Source organism: Haliotis rubra, unplaced genomic scaffold (assembly GCF_003918875.1).
Source record: "Haliotis rubra isolate DU_JTF1 unplaced genomic scaffold, ASM391887v1 Scf558, whole genome shotgun sequence".
Classification (NCBI taxonomy): domain Eukaryota; kingdom Metazoa; phylum Mollusca; class Gastropoda; order Lepetellida; family Haliotidae; genus Haliotis; species Haliotis rubra.
In genome coordinates, this window is record NW_025767255.1 from 108,733 (window position 1) to 129,556 (window position 20,824).

General features: G+C 38.9%; 1 protein-coding gene across 1 annotated transcript in view; it reads right to left on the bottom strand.

Annotated features, from left to right (window-relative positions):
- Window positions 1–303: 303 nt before the first annotated feature.
- Window positions 304–20,824, bottom strand: part of LOC124253912 (sodium/glucose cotransporter 4-like) — a 38,146-nt gene continuing 17,625 nt past the window's right edge. Inside the window, exons 2-15 of the mRNA XM_046687766.1 lie at window positions 20,134–20,266; window positions 18,858–18,929; window positions 16,305–16,409; window positions 15,902–15,961; window positions 12,374–12,478; window positions 12,049–12,154; window positions 10,641–10,721; window positions 8,406–8,620; window positions 7,200–7,335; window positions 5,880–5,987; window positions 4,783–5,102; window positions 3,851–4,072; window positions 2,173–2,362; window positions 304–1,212 (exon numbers count right to left, since the gene is read on the bottom strand). Of these exons, the coding sequence (XP_046543722.1) occupies window positions 1,004–1,212; window positions 2,173–2,362; window positions 3,851–4,072; window positions 4,783–5,102; window positions 5,880–5,987; window positions 7,200–7,335; window positions 8,406–8,620; window positions 10,641–10,721; window positions 12,049–12,154; window positions 12,374–12,478; window positions 15,902–15,961; window positions 16,305–16,409; window positions 18,858–18,929; window positions 20,134–20,211 (2,007 nt within the window). The 5' untranslated portion in view covers window positions 20,212–20,266 and the 3' untranslated portion in view covers window positions 304–1,003. The remainder of the gene's footprint in view (window positions 1,213–2,172; window positions 2,363–3,850; window positions 4,073–4,782; window positions 5,103–5,879; window positions 5,988–7,199; window positions 7,336–8,405; window positions 8,621–10,640; window positions 10,722–12,048; window positions 12,155–12,373; window positions 12,479–15,901; window positions 15,962–16,304; window positions 16,410–18,857; window positions 18,930–20,133; window positions 20,267–20,824) is intronic.

Here is a 20,824-nt window from a genome sequence, read left to right on the forward strand (position 1 = left end):
ACCACCCGATCCCGTTAGACGCCTCTTACGACATGCATGGGTTACCGAAGATCAATTCTAACCCGGATCTTCACGGGTTGGATCATAAACAGGATTCACCTTGGTAATACCGATCAGGTGAAAACAGTATATATATGCTCATCTTTGATCGATTACGTTGTCAGAATGTAGACACAATGTGCTGAGTGATAACATATGCTCATTACAGTAAACATAATATTTCCAATGGGTGAATGACATATGGCATGAGTACAGAAGAAGGTGATTTTGTATAATTAATCTTTGATAAATGTTTTTAAATTACATAAATTTACATCTAATATCCCATGTTCTAAAATAGTGAGTGAGTGAGTTGGGTTTAACGCCGCTTTTAGCAATATTCCAGCAATATCACGGCGGGGGACATCAGAAATGGGCTTCACACAATGTACCCATGTGGGGAATCGAACCCGGTCCTTCGGAGTGACGAGCGAACGCTTTAACCACTGGGCTACCCCACCGCCTCTGTTCTAAAATAAATGACAGTGATCTTGAATATCTTCTCATAATCATACGCCACCCTGGATTAAATTTCATAAATATTTAGCACCGTTCAATAATTTGCCCTTCGGTAAGCTAGACTTTACACAGCAGTCAACCCCGGGTCAAGTGTCATCACATTCCAATCATATATAAAAGTAACAAAACTGATCCTGACTCACAGGAAATGTCTACCAAAACCAGAGTTGTTTTGCAGTTACCGTATCATTTAAATATTTACTAAAATCTAAACTTTCCTCAAGATATTTTCTCACATTCAATTTTTTCCAAGACTTGTTCAGACCAACTGACATTGACACTGACAACTCCAATGTCGCCCTAACAGATTGGTTAGGAAGTCTCTAATACCTGTGATAGTCGTATTATTGCTTGCGACAAAACGTCAAAGAAACAATGCAGGTGATAAATAACACTCGGGTTGAGGGTGTTACGTCTGATTTAAAGATTCACATTTAATTCTTATTTAACTGTAATAACCAAATAGAAAGACAGTTAGCATCGAAAGTACTATGGCGCTAAAATTCAACACCATTTTTGTTGTCTCATTTTCTTCCAAACTTGTAAATCTCTTCTGTATGGCGGCTCGTTCACTGGGCGACAGGATCCGGTTCCTCCTCTGGGTCATTCCGCACAACCACATAGCGATGGTTTTACAAATGGTTTTACCATTTCCTGTGGGGTATACACAAAAATGGAACAAAATGCGAAATTTCAATTTGAGTGAGTGAGTGAATTTAGTTTTACGTCGCTTTCAGCAATATTCCGGCAATATGAGGGCCGGGGACACCAGAAATGGCCATCATACAATATACCGTTGTGGACCCGGGTTAAATATTAATATAAAGAAGGTATCGACTTATCCGGTCAAATGAGATTTTCATCTCACTGAGTAACCTGACAAAATGGCGTGAAACGGTCACAAAGGTGACGCCGCTGCAATACCACGGCGGGGGACCCCAGAAATGGGCTTCACACATTGTACCCATGTGGGGAATCAAACCCGGGTATTTGGCATGACGAGCGGGCGCTTTAACCACGAGGCTACCCCCACTGAATGTTTTATTTCATTTCATTTGAAAGTTATAGCAGTGTAATATTAGCATGAAGACTTAAAACAAATTTGACGTTTCATGGATAGGAAAGTTTTTTGATAATAACTCATAACTTTTCGTAAAATAAATATGCGAAAAAAGGTTCTTCGGAAGTATCGTAAAAGTAAATGGTAAAAAAGTAATTATTCACCACAGTAAACCGTGACAGAAGGAAAATATCCCTTGAAAACAACTTGTCCCTCAATTTATATTTTAGAACTGTCAAAATAGAAAGCATGGCACCACATTACTCAACATAAGAATTGTTCAGATTGTGTAGAAAAGGGTAACATGCAGTATGTTAGGATGAGAAAGCCACAATAACTCGGTGCGCCTAGTGGCTGCAAGAGTTGTATACTCCCCAGGGGAGTTGAGATTGATAATGCGATGTGCCGTTGAGATTGACATCCAATGATCGAGGGAAAAAAATACCAGCGCCTTGAGCATGCACTAGTGCGTGGATATGTGCGCTATATAAATATCCTATAATAATAATAATAATATGTTGAGATTTGAAACATGAAGCAATGGCGAAACTTACGGCGCTCCAACTGAGAGTCTTCCTCCTCCATGGCTGCTGTCATCCTTTCGTCAGCATTGTCCTTTCCTTCCTCGGCCTTCTCAAAGTCGGGGTCGTCAGCATCTTCGTCATTGTCTTCGTCAACATCACCCTTTTCTAGCTCCGAGTCAGGATCAACATTATTACGCGTCCACCACGTGGTGCGCCCAATCTGTATGCAGAATAAACAAGACATATTTCCAATCTTCTCATTAACGAGATTGGCTGTGGTGTATCTGAAACATATACATAGCTTGGGTTCTTTTAAGTATGTGACTGTGTTCTTTCAATTTCTCAAACCACGAAACTATGAGAGGACTTGAAGTTGAGGACATCTGGTGTCATTCCTTTGTGCAATACAAGACTGACTGACTGACTGAGTTTGGTTTTACGCCGCTTTTAGCAATATTCCAGCAACATCACGGCGGGCAATACAAGAGCGGTTGTAGCATGTTTGGGAAAACCATGTTGCCTGTCATCTTTACGGATATTGGGGATTCGTTCCCATTTTAGTTGGCTGGTTGTGATCAACAGCATGAGCATCGTTCTACGCAATTGGGATACGATGAGATGTGTCAGCCAAGTCAGCGAGCCTGACTACCGCTTAGGACAAGCTTGGGTTACTTAATAAGAATTCTTACCCGGATTTGCACGGGTCTTTCATTTTAGTGTCAATTTGGTAGAGATGAGCATATGTATATATCCACTGGTACGGCAGTAACAATAGATCTCTGATAAGATAAAGGTTTCTCGACAGTCTGGCTTCAGACGCAGTGATACCGTCAGATTCGGAGTGATCACGAATGATTCGTTGAATATTAGTATGGTATGGATATACCTGACATATATCATGCACCAAATCAGTATATATATCACTGTGGGATTGCTATTGATTGGTCCCTGTAACTGTTTGAGTGGCATTTTAGAAGTTACTTCCCTTAGTGGTTCCAGAGTCCGTTCCAGTCACAATCGCTTGTTCACCGTCTACAACCAGCGTTCGTGGTTGTCATGTAAGTGGTTGGGATCTACGTCCTACACTACTTCCCTCCCTTTACACCAAACAGAATTTGTTTCTGATGATTTTCCTCGGTATTCCTTCGCACGTTCTATATTTGCGATAACCGAAATACCTTTTGAAGCAACCAGACAATCCTGAAGCGGTCTTTTTTCCGCACATTTGCATTTATTCAGTATATTTGCATTTATTCTGTAAATTTGCGTTTCCTCGTGTACTGGTTTCATACATGTAGATATTTCATCAATATGCATCACTTCCTAAATGGAACCGCCTCCGTGGTGTAGTGGTTATAGCATCGGGATCGATCCCCGGCCGCGTCATACCAAAAGGCGTTAAAATATGGTACTTGTTGATCCCTGCCTGGCGCTCGGCATTAATGGGTATAACAAAGACTGGTCGGCTCGGAGTCAGTATAATGTGTCGGGTGGGGTATTCATGTTTAACTGCGGCATGGAATCTCAGTGATTTAGCACTATAAAACCAGCTTAAGTCTAGTACAAGCAGCCACACATACACACGCATGCACGTCGTCATATGAGCGAAATATTCTTAAGTACGACGTTAAACCTCTATTCTCTCATCGTCACTTCCTAAATGGAGATGCTGAAAGTCTATCGCATCTCTATGGTCCCCCAACCCTACCTGAGCTTCTGATCTGGGCTCCGTGCACAGACTGACCAGAACGATGACTACAGAGGTGACCACAGCGGAGATCATGGCGAAGTAGAGGAAATGTACATGTTTCAACACTCCAGGTCGAGTGTCTTCCTCTCCGCTGCCACAGTACGGGGCTGGGTACGTGAAGTCCACCGCCATACGGATTATCCCGACAACCAGCCCAGCGATCAGACCCCAGAAGGCGCCCTATATTGAAACGTGACCACTTAATGTTTTGGTATGTAAGGACAACAATGCTTTTCTGTGTTCCATGTAGCCACAGTGATCTTAACGTGTGTCGGTCGGTCTGTTTACAATAAAAAAAAACTCATTAAAATCAAGATTTAAGTTTGAGTCGACGGATGTAGAAAAGTATTGTTGTTGTTTTTTCATATCATCCCGGTCGGCGGCCAATTTACAGTCGGTCGAATGATGAAAAAAACAGTTAGTGAGTGAGTTTAGTTTTACTCAGCAATATTCCAGCTATATGGCGGCGGTCTGTAAATAATAGAGTCTTGACCAGACAATCCAGTGATCAACAGCATGAGCATCGATCTACGCAATTGGGCACCGATGACATGTGGCAACCAAGTCAGCGAGCCTGACCACCCGATCCCTTAGTCGCCTCTTACGACAAGCATGGGTTACTGAAGATCAATATTCTATCCCGGATCTTCACGGGTCTGAAAAAGCCGTATAAAAATAAAAATATAACGTTGCTCTATTGAAGATCTGTAATGTAAAACCATTTTGAAGCGTGTCAGTAAGAAACATGAAAAAAAATCCACATGATACCACCATGTTCTACGACATTGGAGCTGTTTCGGAATTACAAGACACAAATACAGAAAGGATTTTCTGGGCTTTTGCTGAATTGGGAAAAGGGACGGTTGGGGATCCTCCAAGATATACTGAACCTGTTCAGTAGTCCGTTTCCATAGTAGAGCAAACATGAACAATGTCTGCCAAGGAGGAGCAGTGTAGGCCGTTACTGACTGCAGGTACCCCCACAGTTGCCCTCCTTGGGCTTGCTGCAAGATAGGTAACCACAGAATGCCTATTGCTGTACAGACGAGTACTGCTACTCGTCCGACTATCATGAGTTCGTTTTCCGATGGCTTCCTTCTGATCCGAGGCCAGATGTCCATGGTGAACATGCTACTGGCACTGTTGAAGATGGAGGTCAGGGAGCTCATGAGGGCAGCCAGCAGAGCAGCTAACATCAGACCTCGAAGACCTTCAACCAATAAATTGAATTACATCTGTATGTGCATACATATCAATATAAAAGAAAAAAGAACAAGTCAGAAGAATCTGTTAAAGTAAATGGTGGAAGATATAAACTATATTTCTTTCTCTTTCACTTTTTTAAAATTAATTTGAAAACCTGAATATCTACAATAAGTAATGAAATTCTTATGTAATGACTTTTTAAGTCATTTCAGACATGACATGCAAACCTTTGTGTGTTATACTCTATTTCATCATGATATACTCTTTTAAAAAAGTAGGGAAACCTTAACTGTCAATTTGGAGAGGAAGTAGAAGCGTTAACAAACTTTTCAAAAACAGACATCTTATGAACGCACCACCATTTCTCTTTATCACCATCCCTACACACTACGGATGGGATTCACGTTCAAAAGGCAGTAGCCCCATACACGTGCATGGGGTGTCACTCTTGACTTGGACGTTTTCAAGAAAGTCGATAAATCACTGTAGACCATTAATTTTGACAATCATCATGCATCACACAGTTGTTAGTGTTTGTTTCTAGCCGATCTTTTGGTTTGAAAAGGAAAACAGCTATTGTCATAGGGAAGTGCAAGTGGTGATGCACTCTCAAAACATTAATTATTATCATATCAACATTGATTGACTCCGACTTATCTCCCAATTTTTTCAATCGTAAATTAGTAATGAAGATCCCCTACTTTTTTAAGAATAATATGAGAAATAAATAAATAAGAATAAATATGAGAAGTTCTTAACGGCCTAATGATTTCCGACATACCTTCCGGTAAAAGCCTCAACACCAAGATCGGGTAGGCGATATTCGTACACCCAGCTTTATTCTGACACACTTCATAGCATCGCTCAGGCGTAGAACATGCTATCTCGTCTAAAAGAAGAAAATAGTAATTATTGTACATTTAATGCATGAAAGGAACTGCAACATCTTCGAATTAACTATAGCATCAGGTATTCCTTTCCCAAAGTACCGACCTTTACAACTGGTGCAGGGGCCCCGTTCCTAAAAGCGATCGTAGCGCTACGACAGTCGTAAGTCTATGTTAAAGTATGGGAGTTACGATCATCTTAGCGCTACGATCGCTTTGAGGAACGGGGGCCCAGGTGAGTAACATTATGATTGACTTTACTTTCATTTTGTTTTAAGTTTGTTTAAAACTGACTTTGTTAATTTCATGCCTTGATGTTATACGCACATCCAGATTTGAGAGCCGTTGGTCATGTCAGAATCCGAGTGTGGTTCCATCATGCAAGTACGTGTTTTAATAGCATTTCCTATTTCAACGGTTGCTGTCATATCAAGTTTTTCTCACCAGAGAAGCTTACCGGAGTATCATTTACTATCATATCTATTAATGATGAATTATGAAACACGGAGGCTTGCCGAGAAGCTGTACACCTTAGTGGTGTTGCTAGATTTTAAATTTAAAGACACAAAGGTGAGATTTTGTATAGCAGTAAAAATAATTCTTCCAGATATGTCAGATTGTTAAATACAGCTAACCAATGACAAAGGGATTTGTGATGACATCTGATTGTGCCATGACTAATGGTAACACGTGCGCCAATGACGTCACGAATCGTCTACAAACGTTTGAGATGCTATTTCACTGAAGCAATATCTCAACCAAGCAATGCCTCAAGTTTTGGAGACCCGTGAAGGTCCAGGCCCCAATTTCTCGAAACAAACTTAAGTTTTTACTCAAATCTCAAACTGAGTTCACAATTTGGAACAGCTGAATTTTTAACTCTACTGCATTTTTAAAATATAAAAGCCCAAACAACTTAAGTAATCTATCCACCAAACTCAAATTATCTTCTATAGTTCGAGTTTAATACCGATTTCAGTTCATTCTGTGAAATGTATTTCCTGTGTTTTCTCAAATTTGAGTAAAAACTCGAACTTAAGTCAAAACTCAGACCGATGCTCATGCTGTTGATCACTGGATTGTCTGGTCCATATTCGATAATTTACAGACCGCCGCCATATAGCTGGAATATTGCTGAGTGTGGCGTAAAACTAAACTCACTCACTCACTCACTCAAGTTTTGGATCACAGACTGTAACAATTGATAAATGTACCTGGGTAGAGGATCCGGCTGATCATCCCAGGAATAATCCACAGGAAGAAGGGTAATATCTTCAATGCCCCGGCAAACAGAGATCCACCCTTAGCATGACTGATGTTCTTAGCCGAGAGAGTCCGCTGGACCATCAACTGAAAGAACAGATTCAACTTTAGGAGTAATGGGCGGAAGTGTCAGTTCCATCGGTAGCGCAGGAATACGTACCCTTTTCGCGTGCTGTCATCACTGGCTTTGAGTGATTTATTCAAAGAATTTTTATCACCATTTTGCCGTTTATCGCTTAATAGCATCGAAACTGATTATTCTCTCGTGATCATATTTTATAATAATAATAATAATAAATGGATATTTCTTATGCGCCATAGTCCATCCAGAGCATTCTCAAAGCGCTACATATAAAAAGAGTCACTAGAGTTCAAGAGGAAGATATGACAATTCGTCAAATGACCATGAGAATATTTCGCAGTCATAGGTTGTAGACTTTTTTGAAGAGGAAGGTTTTGAGTCCCGATTTAAATGCTTCTAAGGATGAAGCATTTTTTATGGGAGTAGGAAGACTGTTCCATAGGGTTGGTGCCGCAAATTTGAATGACCTATGGCCAAAGTGTTTGAGACGAACTTGGGGAACTGAGAGAAGATGTTGATTCTGGGCGCGGCATTGTTAATGCCTCGGGTTATCGGAAATTTAACGTTTCTCTAACGAAATGAATTATTTGTCTTCTCTATCCTTCTCACAAAAAGCTTAAAAGCAAAGGTGATTCTATTTTTACGCATTTTGTCCAATCTTTCGACAAAATCAAGCTTGAATTAGCATTCCCCTCGAACACGATTATATAACAGGAATCAAGCATATTCTAGCCGTAATTGTTCGGTTTGGTTTGCCACCACAGCATCAGGAAATAACATATAAGGTCAAATACAACCAAACAGGCCCACAGAGGTTGAGCTGTCCCATAATGAATCCAATACTTGGGCACTACCATGCTGAAACCTTCACAAGCCAATAACAGATATTTTATTTAATCGATGTATGACACAATTAGGGAACTATTCGATGAAATGCCGTAGAAGTTAATGAAATTTGATTTTTCTTCAACGAATGTGGCCTTGACATACCAAGGATGATCATAACCATGGACAATGACAGTATAATGTAACATGGGGTATTCTTGACTGAAGTGGAGTGCTTCTGTGTATCTACCTGATCAGTGCACCACACCCATGCCGCTATGATAGTCAGGCCAAAGACTGCCCCTGGCCATGGAATGTCCCCATCAACAGGATCCCTCCAGATGTGCAAAGAATCCTTAGGGGGAAGACCACAGGTGTTGTGCGTGAAGTTAGTCTTAGTGACGTTGGAGACAGCAGTCAGAAAACCTTCTTCTAAACCCTCGAAGCCGTTGACTTGTAGGAAGCCTGGACAAAATCAAATATACAGTGGTAGATGTGCAAGGAGATTACTATTGACAGTGAAATACATAAAACACCGCCATTTGATGAAGGTGTAACAAATTAGTTGGTTGGATGGTTTGTTGTTTAACGAAGCATTCAGCAAAATTCCAGCTCTATGGCGGCGGTATGTACATAATCGAGTCTGGGCCAGACAACTGGGATAGAATGACATTTGTCAACCACGTCAGCGAGCCTTGCTAGTCGCCGTTAGTCGCCTCTTACGACAAACAAGGGTTGCCGAAGACCAATTCTGACGGATCTACAAATTAGTAATCTGTATTTTGATCAAGAAAATCAGTACATTTAGAAGTTCATTCGAAACTAAGGTCGTACCCCAGAGCTTTCAAATGATACACCTTTTTCGCGCTGGCACATTAAGGACATAAAGTAATATAGAAACAAGCACGTTCCTCCTGACGCTATATGAACCAGATGACTTGATAGAATTGTCTAGTACATGTCAATACAGACTGTTGAGTGGCGTGAGCGCCTTATGGCGATACATTTCATGTAATCGTTTGCAAATATTCATAAGTATATCAATACATATGGATGCATGAATATACACATTGAATAATAATGTATAGTTAGTGATGAACAAACTTCTTGAGCTGCAATTTAGACTTGGTGTATAAACCTGAGGGTACACAAATACATAGCATAATGATGTAAGCTATACAAAGTCGCACGGTAGGGATTAAACTTAGGTCTCTCTAGTCTTAAATATCTTTGTTATAAAAATGGCTAAACACAAGGTAAGTTTTTCATTTTTGTTGGCTAGTAGTCCCACAACTTATAGAAAGATGGATGCTTTGTATAATATTCTGGTTGATAGTTTTGTCTGCTCCTCAAAGTTCTGAGCTTTACTACGAAGGACGTCTTACGGTATTTAGGGCAATACGTTCCATGTGTAAAAGCTGGCTTTGAAGCGGATGATGAAAATGAAACCTGTACAGTGAACTGTCGTCTTGTAGTGAGAGGGGTAACTCCATTAGTCATCCTAGCGACAAAGGTGTCAACTGTTGGAGATGATGTCATAACCTTTTCGTTCGTTAACAATTTAAAATTATGATAATCAAAGATTCACCAAACGTGGCAGGCAAACAGGCAGTACAAAGGTTTCGGCAAGCTGGATGCAGAGGTTACCGACTCACAGAAACGTTCAAAATTCATATTACCTCTTATGAGAATCTACGTCGTTTCGAAGCAGTATCAGCTGATTTTGTCGAGCAAATTGCAGCTATGGATAAGTCTTGTGGTCAATACTATCAATCTGATCTTGCCATACCTTTAGTAGAGAACTGTGGCTTTGATCTAATTGAACTCATCCACATTAACCAGATTTGGTTCCTCTTTCCGAACGTGAATAAAGAACTGGCTAGCACTGACTGACAAGCATTATACAGATTCTGCTGTGAATGATTGCCAGTCAGTGCCAATAACGTTGGATCCATACAGTCCAGCAACGTAGGAAGAAGTATTTGGACCTTGGAGGAGATTAATTTGAAATATAATGAGCAACGAACTTCATCAACACTGTCCTCCAGTTCAAAACGTCCCAGTCACGCCTGGCATATATACCCCATGACATCTATACGCTGACACACATTTCATAACGAGTGTGAAATGCTAAATGAAATATTTTCAAACTAGGACATGACACTTACGCAATTCATTCATATGCAGCTAACAGGCCAGCTGGTATATGTGCTCTGAATCACATACAACATAGGTGCGTATAAATGTATATGTGTTATATAAAAATATTAATACATACATACATACATCTCTCTCTCTCTCTCTCTCTCTCTCTCTCTCTCTCTCTCTCTCTCTCACTCTATATATATATATATATATATATATATATATATAATATTTATATAATATTTACATATAATACATATATACGCACCTTGGTTGTGTGGATATAATAAACACGAGGGGAGGCTCTTACATTCGTTTTCCGATATGATGTATAGCTTACCTTTGACAGTTAGAACAGAAGCACCTATCAGGATTACGAGTGTTTGTATGGTGTCGGTGTACATCACTGCGACTAGGCCGCCTGCAATGAGATTTGTAGAGATGGATTATTTAATGAGCCAAAGAGACGGGGTGAGGACAAATAGTGAATACAACAGAGTAAATATGAACAGAATTTGTTTTCAAATATGATATACAATTCAAACATAAAATAGGAACTGCTTATTACTTGGTCCTTATGTTAGATTGTCCTACTTGTGACAGCAGAAATAATAAGGATGTTTGCTCAGATGACATCACTTCGATTCTGGCGATATACGGAAGCATATAGAAGTTTAACACCAGAAGGCTTGGCGAGGATTTGTACACTATTAACGACTTGTTTTGATACATTATATTTAAAAGAGTTTGGGGTAAACTTCAATCATTCTTCCCATGTTTGTAGTTTGTAAACAGTAGCAGACAGTGGACTATTTACACCTGTACCTGTGACTGTTTATTACAGAGGGCTTATTGGAGTATTTACAATGTTGACTGTATATAACCAAGGGCTAACGTATGGACTATTTACAATGTACCTATGACTGTATATAACAAAGGGCTGACGTATGGACTATTTATAATGTACCTATGACTGTTTATAATAAAGGGCTGACGTATGGACTATTTACAATGTACCTATGACTGTATATAGCAAAGGGCTGACGTATGGACTATTTACAATGTACCTGTGACTGTATATAACAAAGGGCTGACGTATGGACTATTTACAATGTACCTATGACTGTATATAACCAAGGGCTGACGTATGGACTATTTACAACGTACATGTGACTATATAACGAAGGGCTGATGTATGGACTATTTACAATGTACCTATGACTGTATATAACGAAGGGCTGAAGTATGGACTATTTACAATGTTGCCTGTATCTAAGAAAGGGCTGTCGTATGGACTATTTAAATGTACCTATGACTGTATATAACAAAGGGCTGACGTATGGACTATTTACAATGTACCTATGACTGTATATAACAAAGGGCTGACGTATGGACTATTTACAATGTACCTATGACTGTATATAACAAAGGGCTGAAGTATGGACTATTTACAATGTTGACTGTATCTAACAAAGGGCTGACGTATGGACTATTGAAATGTACCTATGACTGTATATAACAAAGGGCTGACGTATGGACTATTTACAATTTACCTATGACTGTATATAACAAAGGGCTGACGTATGGACTATTTACAATGTACCTATGACTGTATATAACAAAGGGCTGACGTATGGACTATTTACAATGTACCTATGACTGTATATAACAAAGGGCTGAAGTATGGACTATTTACAATGTTGACTGTATCTAACAAAGGGCTGACGTATGGACTATTTACAATGTACCTATGACTGTATATAGGGCTGTCACGACCAGTATGCTGATGATACACATGTAGAGATTCCAGCCCAGAAGTAGCTGCATGAATAGAGCCCCGCAGTAGATTTCAATCTGAAATAGTGATTAAAAATTAATGATAAATATGATGAAGTTTGGTGCACACAAATAGCATGTTTATGTCTTCAAGTTAACGGACAAAGACGATATTTTGATAGTTACCACCACATTTGAAAATGAGAATACCATCTACAAATGAGACGAACATACATTTCACAGTCAATCAAAGCGCAACCAAGGCCGAAGTAAGACAATGTTAAACCAGTTACACACCGATATCTTCGTCAAGACATACAGGAACAACCCCAAGATGGAGAGACAGATTCTCAGACGAGCTCCCCCGAATCGTTTCATCAGATACTCTGGCATCGTGAAGGCCTACAGAAGATCAAAAAGATGCTATCGCTAAAACGACTTACCTGTTTGCACGGACAAATATGTTCTGTGTGGATACGATTTACACAAATTCATTTTTATCGATTGATATGTTATATTCTCTAAAAATATATATTTATTATCTTTTATTCTAGGTTTTGTGAAAGGTTGACGTGTCGTAAAATGAATTTGGGAATTATACTAAGGGCATAAAGGACAAGGTATGATAAGGGGGGTTTTTGGCCCACAAACAGAATTGGCTGAACACATGTTATTTGTTTAGGGACAAGATGGCTTTGCATAAAAAAGCTATTTTTTAAATGATCTGAGGCCATATTTTCAATGCAGAGGGGCCAAAAATGGGTTTTATCAGTTCCCATGAAAAAATAACAAGAAATCTGAAATATCAGTGTGCCATAATGACTTATATACAACTATCAGTTTATTTACATACAAACAGTATCAGTTTTGCAACAGGTATTCATGATGAAGAAACATGTCAACATCAATCACAAGGTTTTAACTTCAAGGGGCCCAATTAGGGTTGCAATACATTGTGGACAGTAATTCAATTACTTGCCAATTGATTACAAAAACTCATTATTCACAACTTTCTTTGCAAACATAAACTATAGGTCAATTTTACAACATGTACTTATGATAACCAATCATGTCCCACGAAAAATCACAGGGGGCCCATTTTAGGTCTAATTACATTTTGGGCACAGCTTGATTTGAACAAGTAAGTGTTAAAAGTCAGTATTCACAACCGGTTTTAGCAAATATACAGTAAACATCTCATTCACAACATGTTATTACAATAACCAACCATGCTTCCCTGAATATCACAGGTCTTGACCTCAAAGGGGGCCATTTTGGGTGAAATTACATTCTTGGCACAGCTTGATTTTAACACCATGTAAGTGTTAAAAGTCAGTATTTACAACATTCTTGCAAATATATACAGTAAACATCTCATTCACAACATGTTATTACAATAACCAACCATACTTCCCTGAATATCACAGGTCTTGACCTCAAAGGGGGCCATTTTGGGTGAAATTACATTCTTGGCACAGCTTGATTTAGACACCAAGTAAGTGTTAAAAGTCAGTATTCAAAAATCTTCAAAAAGTCATTATTCACAACTCATTCACTGCAAAGATATATAAAACATCCACTTTCACTCTTCATCCACATGGTCATCAATCTCTGAATCAGTTTCTGAATCACTGTCAAGAACTGCAGCATTCAACCGTGTATCACTAGAGTTGCTGGAAACAGGCATATTGTTTTGGTGTCTGCCATACCCAGATCTTCTCTCAACTGAAAAACAGATGACTTTATATCAAAAGAAAATACTGTTTTAAAACTTTGATATTAAAAATCTATTCAAGGGTAACATTACTTATTTATTTTCAAATGTCAGTAGCCTGGCCTTGAAGGCTTATGCAGATTCAATCACCACTGAGACATCAGTATTTCTGAAATTCTGTCACATTAAATTAGAAAATTGAAGAAAAAAATATTGGTTATTTTTTAGCACTCATATTATGCTTACCTTCCACCTCAAGTTTTAAGTTGTCATCTTCATGAAATGACACTCCTGAAATCAGTCCAAGCAAATTTATCTTATCTGAAAACAAATATTTGAAATCATAAAAGAATTATCATTATGTTCAAGAAATTGGTGCTTTCTAATTTTTCTAATGCTAAACATGTCAATAGTATAGTTATATAGGGAAGGGAATTGACCTCCAAAAGCATAATCAATTGTTGAGGCCACTTTTTGATCAATTATAGATATAAGATAAAAACAACTGTTAGAGCACATGAAAACAAAGGTAATCAGTCCTCAGTTTTAATATGACAATTGAAACCAATAGTCATTGATTCTGTAAACATATTTTTAAGAAGAAAGAGTGAACGCTTTAATTGATTATGTGATTTGGTTATCGGTAATTGACTGGCAGCCCACAAAATATCCATAAACTAATTATTTGTTTGATCAGTGCACCACTAATTAACAGCTCTGGACAGTTTGTAAATATTTACTTAAAGAAATTACCATACTAACATTTTGAAACAATGCTTACCTTCTACAGGTTCTTTATTGTGTGGGAACAAAGTGGAAAAGTCAGTGTCTTCAGGCTTAAACAAGATTTACATGATGTTAATTCAAGTTTGTTTGAACAGTGTAACTTACATTATCAAACTTAAGAAAAAATTGTTTAAAAATTTGTATTTCATGTGCACAAGTTTTGTCAGCCAATTTACAATGTTTAACTTAACTTTTGAAGAAAAAAAAAGAAAAAAAGAAAAAAAACATTAGGATTTGAACCTGAATGTCTGATAACAGAAAAAAAAACTGACAGGCCATCGCTGTAACCACTAGGCTACAGATTCTACTGTTACTATTTGCCACTTTAAGCTTATATATTACACTTTGCAACAATGTGTCACTTGACGTCTGCTTGCTTTTCATAATCTGCTAGACCTTGATACAATGTTCTTATTCTAACAATATTAAATGTAGCCTGATATAGCCTAGAAAACATCAAGGTACATTATTTTTGTTAAAATGTGTATGTTTATACACAGTTACATCCAGTGGAATGCCAGTGTTATTTGACAGTGACAGGTGACACAGAGGGGTTTGCTAAACAGATGATAGAACAAATATGATAAAATTCTAGCATAATTACAAAGATCCTCACCTTTAGAATGCTGCCTGATCATATTTTGAAAAATCTTCTGATGTCTTCTTATTTTTCCAGCAGTGATCAACAGGGTCTCCCAAAAACTACCCTTGTTTACCTCAAAGTAATCAGCCTTGAGAGTCCCTTACGATATTGAAATTTGTTAAGAAACATGTTTGATAAGTTCATTTTAGTGCTCTAAAACATTCAAAATAGTAATGAATCATGGTATAGTTGTGTAAATGTGACGGATAGTTTTCAGAGATATTACTTTACGCCAATGTTTATTTTTGAGATGTTGTATGGGGCAATTTCATACACCAGAAAAAATGTACTTTTTTAAACATTTTGATATGAGCAAAAGCGTGACCCACCACAATTTTTTAGGAGTGCATTCTAATTTACTCTCTTCATGTGTGGTGAAAAAATTGGGATGGGTCAAGCTTTTGCTCACACTTTTTTATCACTCTGAAAATATGAAAATGCAGGTTTTTCGAAGATATTGTAAAATAGGTTAACTTTGAGGTCTTCAAGGAGGAAAAAAACAGCACTAAAACGTACAAAAAAACCATATGGAGGTAATTTCAACAACTTATTTAGCATTTTTTATGCTAAAATTATCATGTTGTAGAACTTTGAATATCATGAAATTTTGTGGGCCCAAAAGGGCCTTTATCATACCTTGTCCTTTACGGTACATTTGGGAGACAGGTTGGTCATGGCTTACCCCACTGGCGACAAAAACAGGAACGAAAAACCATCCAAGACTAATTAGCAGGAATGATGCCTAAAAGACAATGAATTAATTACTAGTTAGTACCATGAAAAGGACATAACTTGGATAAAAATAGAAATAACAGGATCTATTCTTCGGTGGGACTTTTCAACTTTTAAAACAGATTTCTCAAACGAAGGTATTAACCAATATGAAAGAGAAACGTTAACATAATAATACTGGTGTTTCTTTCCAGTTTACGACGGACGAAAAAGAACGCGAAATATTCTCGAACACACTTTTTTGTTATATGTTACAAGGCTTTACTTGATAAGGAATAAGGAATGCTAAATTTGACAATTTAAAATAGAAATTATCCAAAAGAACACAACTGCATTTGAATTATTGAACTTACTACCCACTCGTAGACCACAACCGAGTACCCGGATGCAGCCCCGGCACCAGCTAAGCCAATGAACATCGGAGCTCCAACATTGCTTGCGAACAAAGAGGCCCCTATCTGTATGGTAAAAGAAAGCAAAGATTGCTGGTTTCAATACTTCTGTATTGGCAAACTCTTTTCACAAACCGATCACATGTTAGCTATTTTGTCTGCCTACAAACAGTATCTTTTTACTGATCACAGCTAAGCCAATGAACATCGGAGCTCCAACATTGCCTGCGAACAAAGATGCCCCTATCTGTATGGTAAAAGAAAGCAAAGATTGCTGGTTCCAATACATGTGTATTGGCAAACTCTTTTCACAAACCGATCACATGTTTGCTATTTTGTCTGCCTACAAACAGTATCTTTTCACTGATCACTACAGAGAATATTGCTTTACGTCACCGTCAGCTGAATACTAGCAAGACCAATGATGTAACGGTATACTCTGCAAAAAGAAAAGAAAAGAAACGGAAAAGTGTTTTTCAGATGTATACTTTATGTATAATATAAATTAACAACAGATCATAATAAATGGCTCAAATATGGCACAAGTCATTGTCAGTGACCTTGGTTCATCACGGCAAACGTGGAACAATTGAATGTCATGGTGAAGGTCATCTGTTCTCAATATGTTGTATGGCCTCTATGAGAGTCCAGAACTGTGGCCGTGGAATGCCAATACACTCTTCTCATGTTTGTGCCAACTGTTGGAGATTCTGTGGTTGTTGCTGACGTGGTCGTAGACGTTGATCAAGAGCCTCCATAAATGGAGTTCAGATCTGCAGTCCTTGAGGACCATAGCACCATCTGGATGTTGAGCTCCTCAAAAAGGCTTGCCGTCTTGTTGAAAAATGACGTTTGCATGTTGCATAATATGAGGATCGTGTAACAAAAGTATTTCATCTGTGTAACGTTATTCCGTTAAATTGCCGTAATTCACAGTACAAGGTCTGTTCTGTCGGTATGATAGAAGACAGGCCACATTACACACCAGCCACCAAACCTGTCCACTTCCTGTATGCACTTTCGAGCATAACGTTCCCCACGACGTCTGTAAACACATTTCCCGTCAGTACAGAGAAGCCAAAAACGTTGACAAACACGTTTCCGTCGCTGCTGTGGCCATCACTGACGTCGTATCAGTCTCATGCTGCCCATTCAGAACGAAGCCTCAAGGTGATCATATCGGGAACACCTGTGAGGCGTAGACTGTTCCTCGCTGTCTTGGCTGAAATCCTGAGCAATCCAGGTATTGGTGCAGCTGTAGGGGTGGCCGCGGTGATTCCATCGCGCAATACACCTGTTCCGCGCTGGAGTTGTGACAAGTGATCGACCTGATCTGGGTAAGTCACCTGTTGACCCTTTCTACTGAAAACGGTTGTGAAGACTTGTGATGTTGCTGGGCGATGCGTGGAAAAAACTGGCTCCGGGCGAATCAGAGTCGCCTGTCTGCAGTCATCGGTGGCGTTATCGCGTTGAGCTCCAGTCAGTTCTGGCATGTTTTCATTTTTCACAGACTGTACAATTATGATGACATACATAGCCCAACAATTCATGTTCCACGTTCCTTTTATGTTGCTGTTTTGGGCCCCGTGCTCCCTCGTGGTTGCGTCTTAGTGTTTCAGCAACTGTTTCGGTATATTTTTTATTGCACTTGATCATACCCGCACAAATGACTCCCGATACATGTAGACATGAAAAAAGTTTAATGGTGTTCATTCTTTATGAATATCAGCAAACGTCCCTCAGATATTTTCCATTTATTCTACTTTTGCGGTTCTTTATTTATTTGCTGAGTATATATCAGAGCCAGGTAATCTATTGTATGAGTCACAACACACAATGTAACCAGACCATGAGTGCGCTATCAAGACAAGCATGGCATTGTGGGCAACTACTCTGACACAGAATTATCACGGGGCTCAAAATTCTGTACCATTCTCCGTTTCAAAAAGTAATATACGCTGAGAGATTTCAAAGCTTCGGCGGAGCTTTTCAAATGTGAAATCGAATTAAAACGTAAAATAAATAATATATTCTCCGTATACCTTTTTACAAAACAACTAAATGAAAGTACAAGCCACAAAATTCCATTGCACGATTTCTGAATCCAATTGTAGATATATATTAAGGTATTGGCTAAAAAGGTGCGCATATCCCGCCCAACAGAGGACCGTGGGCTGTGGGGTAGCCTAGTGGTTAAAGCGTTCGCTCGCACACCGATTACCCGGGTTCGATTCCCTACATGGGTACAATGTGTAAAACCCATTTCTCGTGTTCTCCGCCTTCATATTGTTGGAATATTGCATAAAACCATAATCACTCACTCACTCACTCACTCAGTCTACCATAAAACGTTTCGATCGTATTACATAGGTCTTAAATCAAACAACTATTTTTCTCTCATTTTTTATTTACCCCAAACTTACAATGTCAAATATGGTGTGTGATCCTAATAATGTTTTATGGTTGTGGCCATAGATTTCAGAGAACGTCGATGAAACAAACGAAATTACAAACCGGAAACCAGGTCATGTGTTTCCCAGCAAGAAAGTAGCCTTGAGCACTGTTGTTACTGCGTCGTAGACTGGCCTGTAGGGAGAGGAAGAATTACTGAATCAGTAAACAAAAAATTGAAAACATTGTCATACAAAGTGAACTAAAATTGAATGCATCGCCGAGCCATGGAGGCATGAATACCTTCCATCTTTAACAAGCACAAACTTCCAAAAATAAGGCGAGTGATAAAACACAATAGTCACTTCTTAGGATGTTAAAGTTAGTATTGTTTACCTCTTAATTTCTAATTTAAATCACTGCTTGGGGCCTTAATGTAAAGGGAAGGGGGATAACTTCTTGATATACGCCAAGAATAGGTTATTTTAATGGCAAAGCAAGGGACATGATCAACTATGGTAAAAGCAACCAAACTAACAACTTGAAATCACAATTAAAGTAAGTGTTTTCCAACATGTACAAAACCTTTTCATCGCCACATGCTAGAAGGTGACAGGAATCCAAATAGATATACATGATAAACTACAAGGCTGGTTGGAAAAGGCCTTGATTCGACCATTTTTCGTTTTTACATTCAGCCATCCTTCCCGAAACGGTCCCATACCGAAACTTCTCGAACGGTCACGTCTGTCATGTTTACATACAAGGGTGATAACTCTAACTTTCACTCCCTGCCGCCGACAGTATCGATATTTATAGTCTGTTTGCAGTGAAAACGTACAGGTGAATTTCACTTTAAACAAATATGTAAATCGAATACAGTGAAATTAAGATTGCGAATCCTCATAATTCTACCTTGCCAATTTAAAAATTAAATCTTAGATTTTTATTCAACTTAGGAAAAAAGTTGTTTAACAAACGATCATTGTTTCAAATCGCTTATATTGGTTTGTATTACAAGGGGGTAAGCGCAGTTGTTGGAACGGTGAAACAAATGCACGTGCGGTACGTGATGAGCGTTTACTTAGACCAACCTTCCTTGTTCTCGGTGTTTCATTTAATGTGCATACCCCCTTGTAATACAAACCAATAATACCGATTTGAAACTATGATCGTTTGTTAAACAACTTTTATCCTAAGTTGAATACAAATCTGAGATTTAAAATTTGAAATGGCAAGGTAAAATTATGAGGATTCACAATCTTAATTTCTCTGTATTTGATTTACATTTTTGTTTAATGTGAAATTCATCGGTACGTTTTCACCGCAAACAGACTATAGTACAAATAAATGTACGACAGTCTCTGGTGCCATCTGGCACCACTGAATGAAGACCTACCCATATTCCTATGCCCATCACCAGCACGAAGTACCCGGCCACTGCCACGTAGTCCCCGTTCTGTAGTTGCTCTGGCATCTTCCGTTCGTTGTGATAATAGTTGATGGGCCGTGGTGACAAGAGTTCACTTTAACTGAAATATAAGTGCGATTGCTCTTTTGAAATCAAATATAAAGTCAAAACGATAAGATGCAGAAAACGATCAACATTTCAATTGGTACTCTGGTTCAGGATCTGTGGTGCTAAAAAGACTACTGGTGTATGACAAAGAGGAAGAACATGTTAATGTGTCGCATTGTATAGCTGTCCCGCATATCAACAATTTGATGACGCTATACATGCGACAAATCGAAATATCACCTTCGTTATGACGAATTTTGTGTGTCAGGGACGTGAACATCCCTTCTGACACAGAGAGAGAGAGAGAGAGAGAGAGAGAGGGAGAGAGAGAGAGAGAGAGAGAGAGAGAGAGAGAGAGAGAGAGAGAGATAGAGAGAGAGAGGAGAGGAGAGAGGAGAGAGAGGGAGGGAGAGAGAGAGGAGGAGGGAGGGAGGAGAAGGGGAGGAGAGGGAGGGAGGGAGAGAGAGAGAGAGAGAGAGGGAGGAGACCCACACTTTTGTATAAGTCACCTCCACCTCCTTCAAAAAGTACCTGTTGTTTCGATCACCTTTAAGTCAATAACCCATGAGGT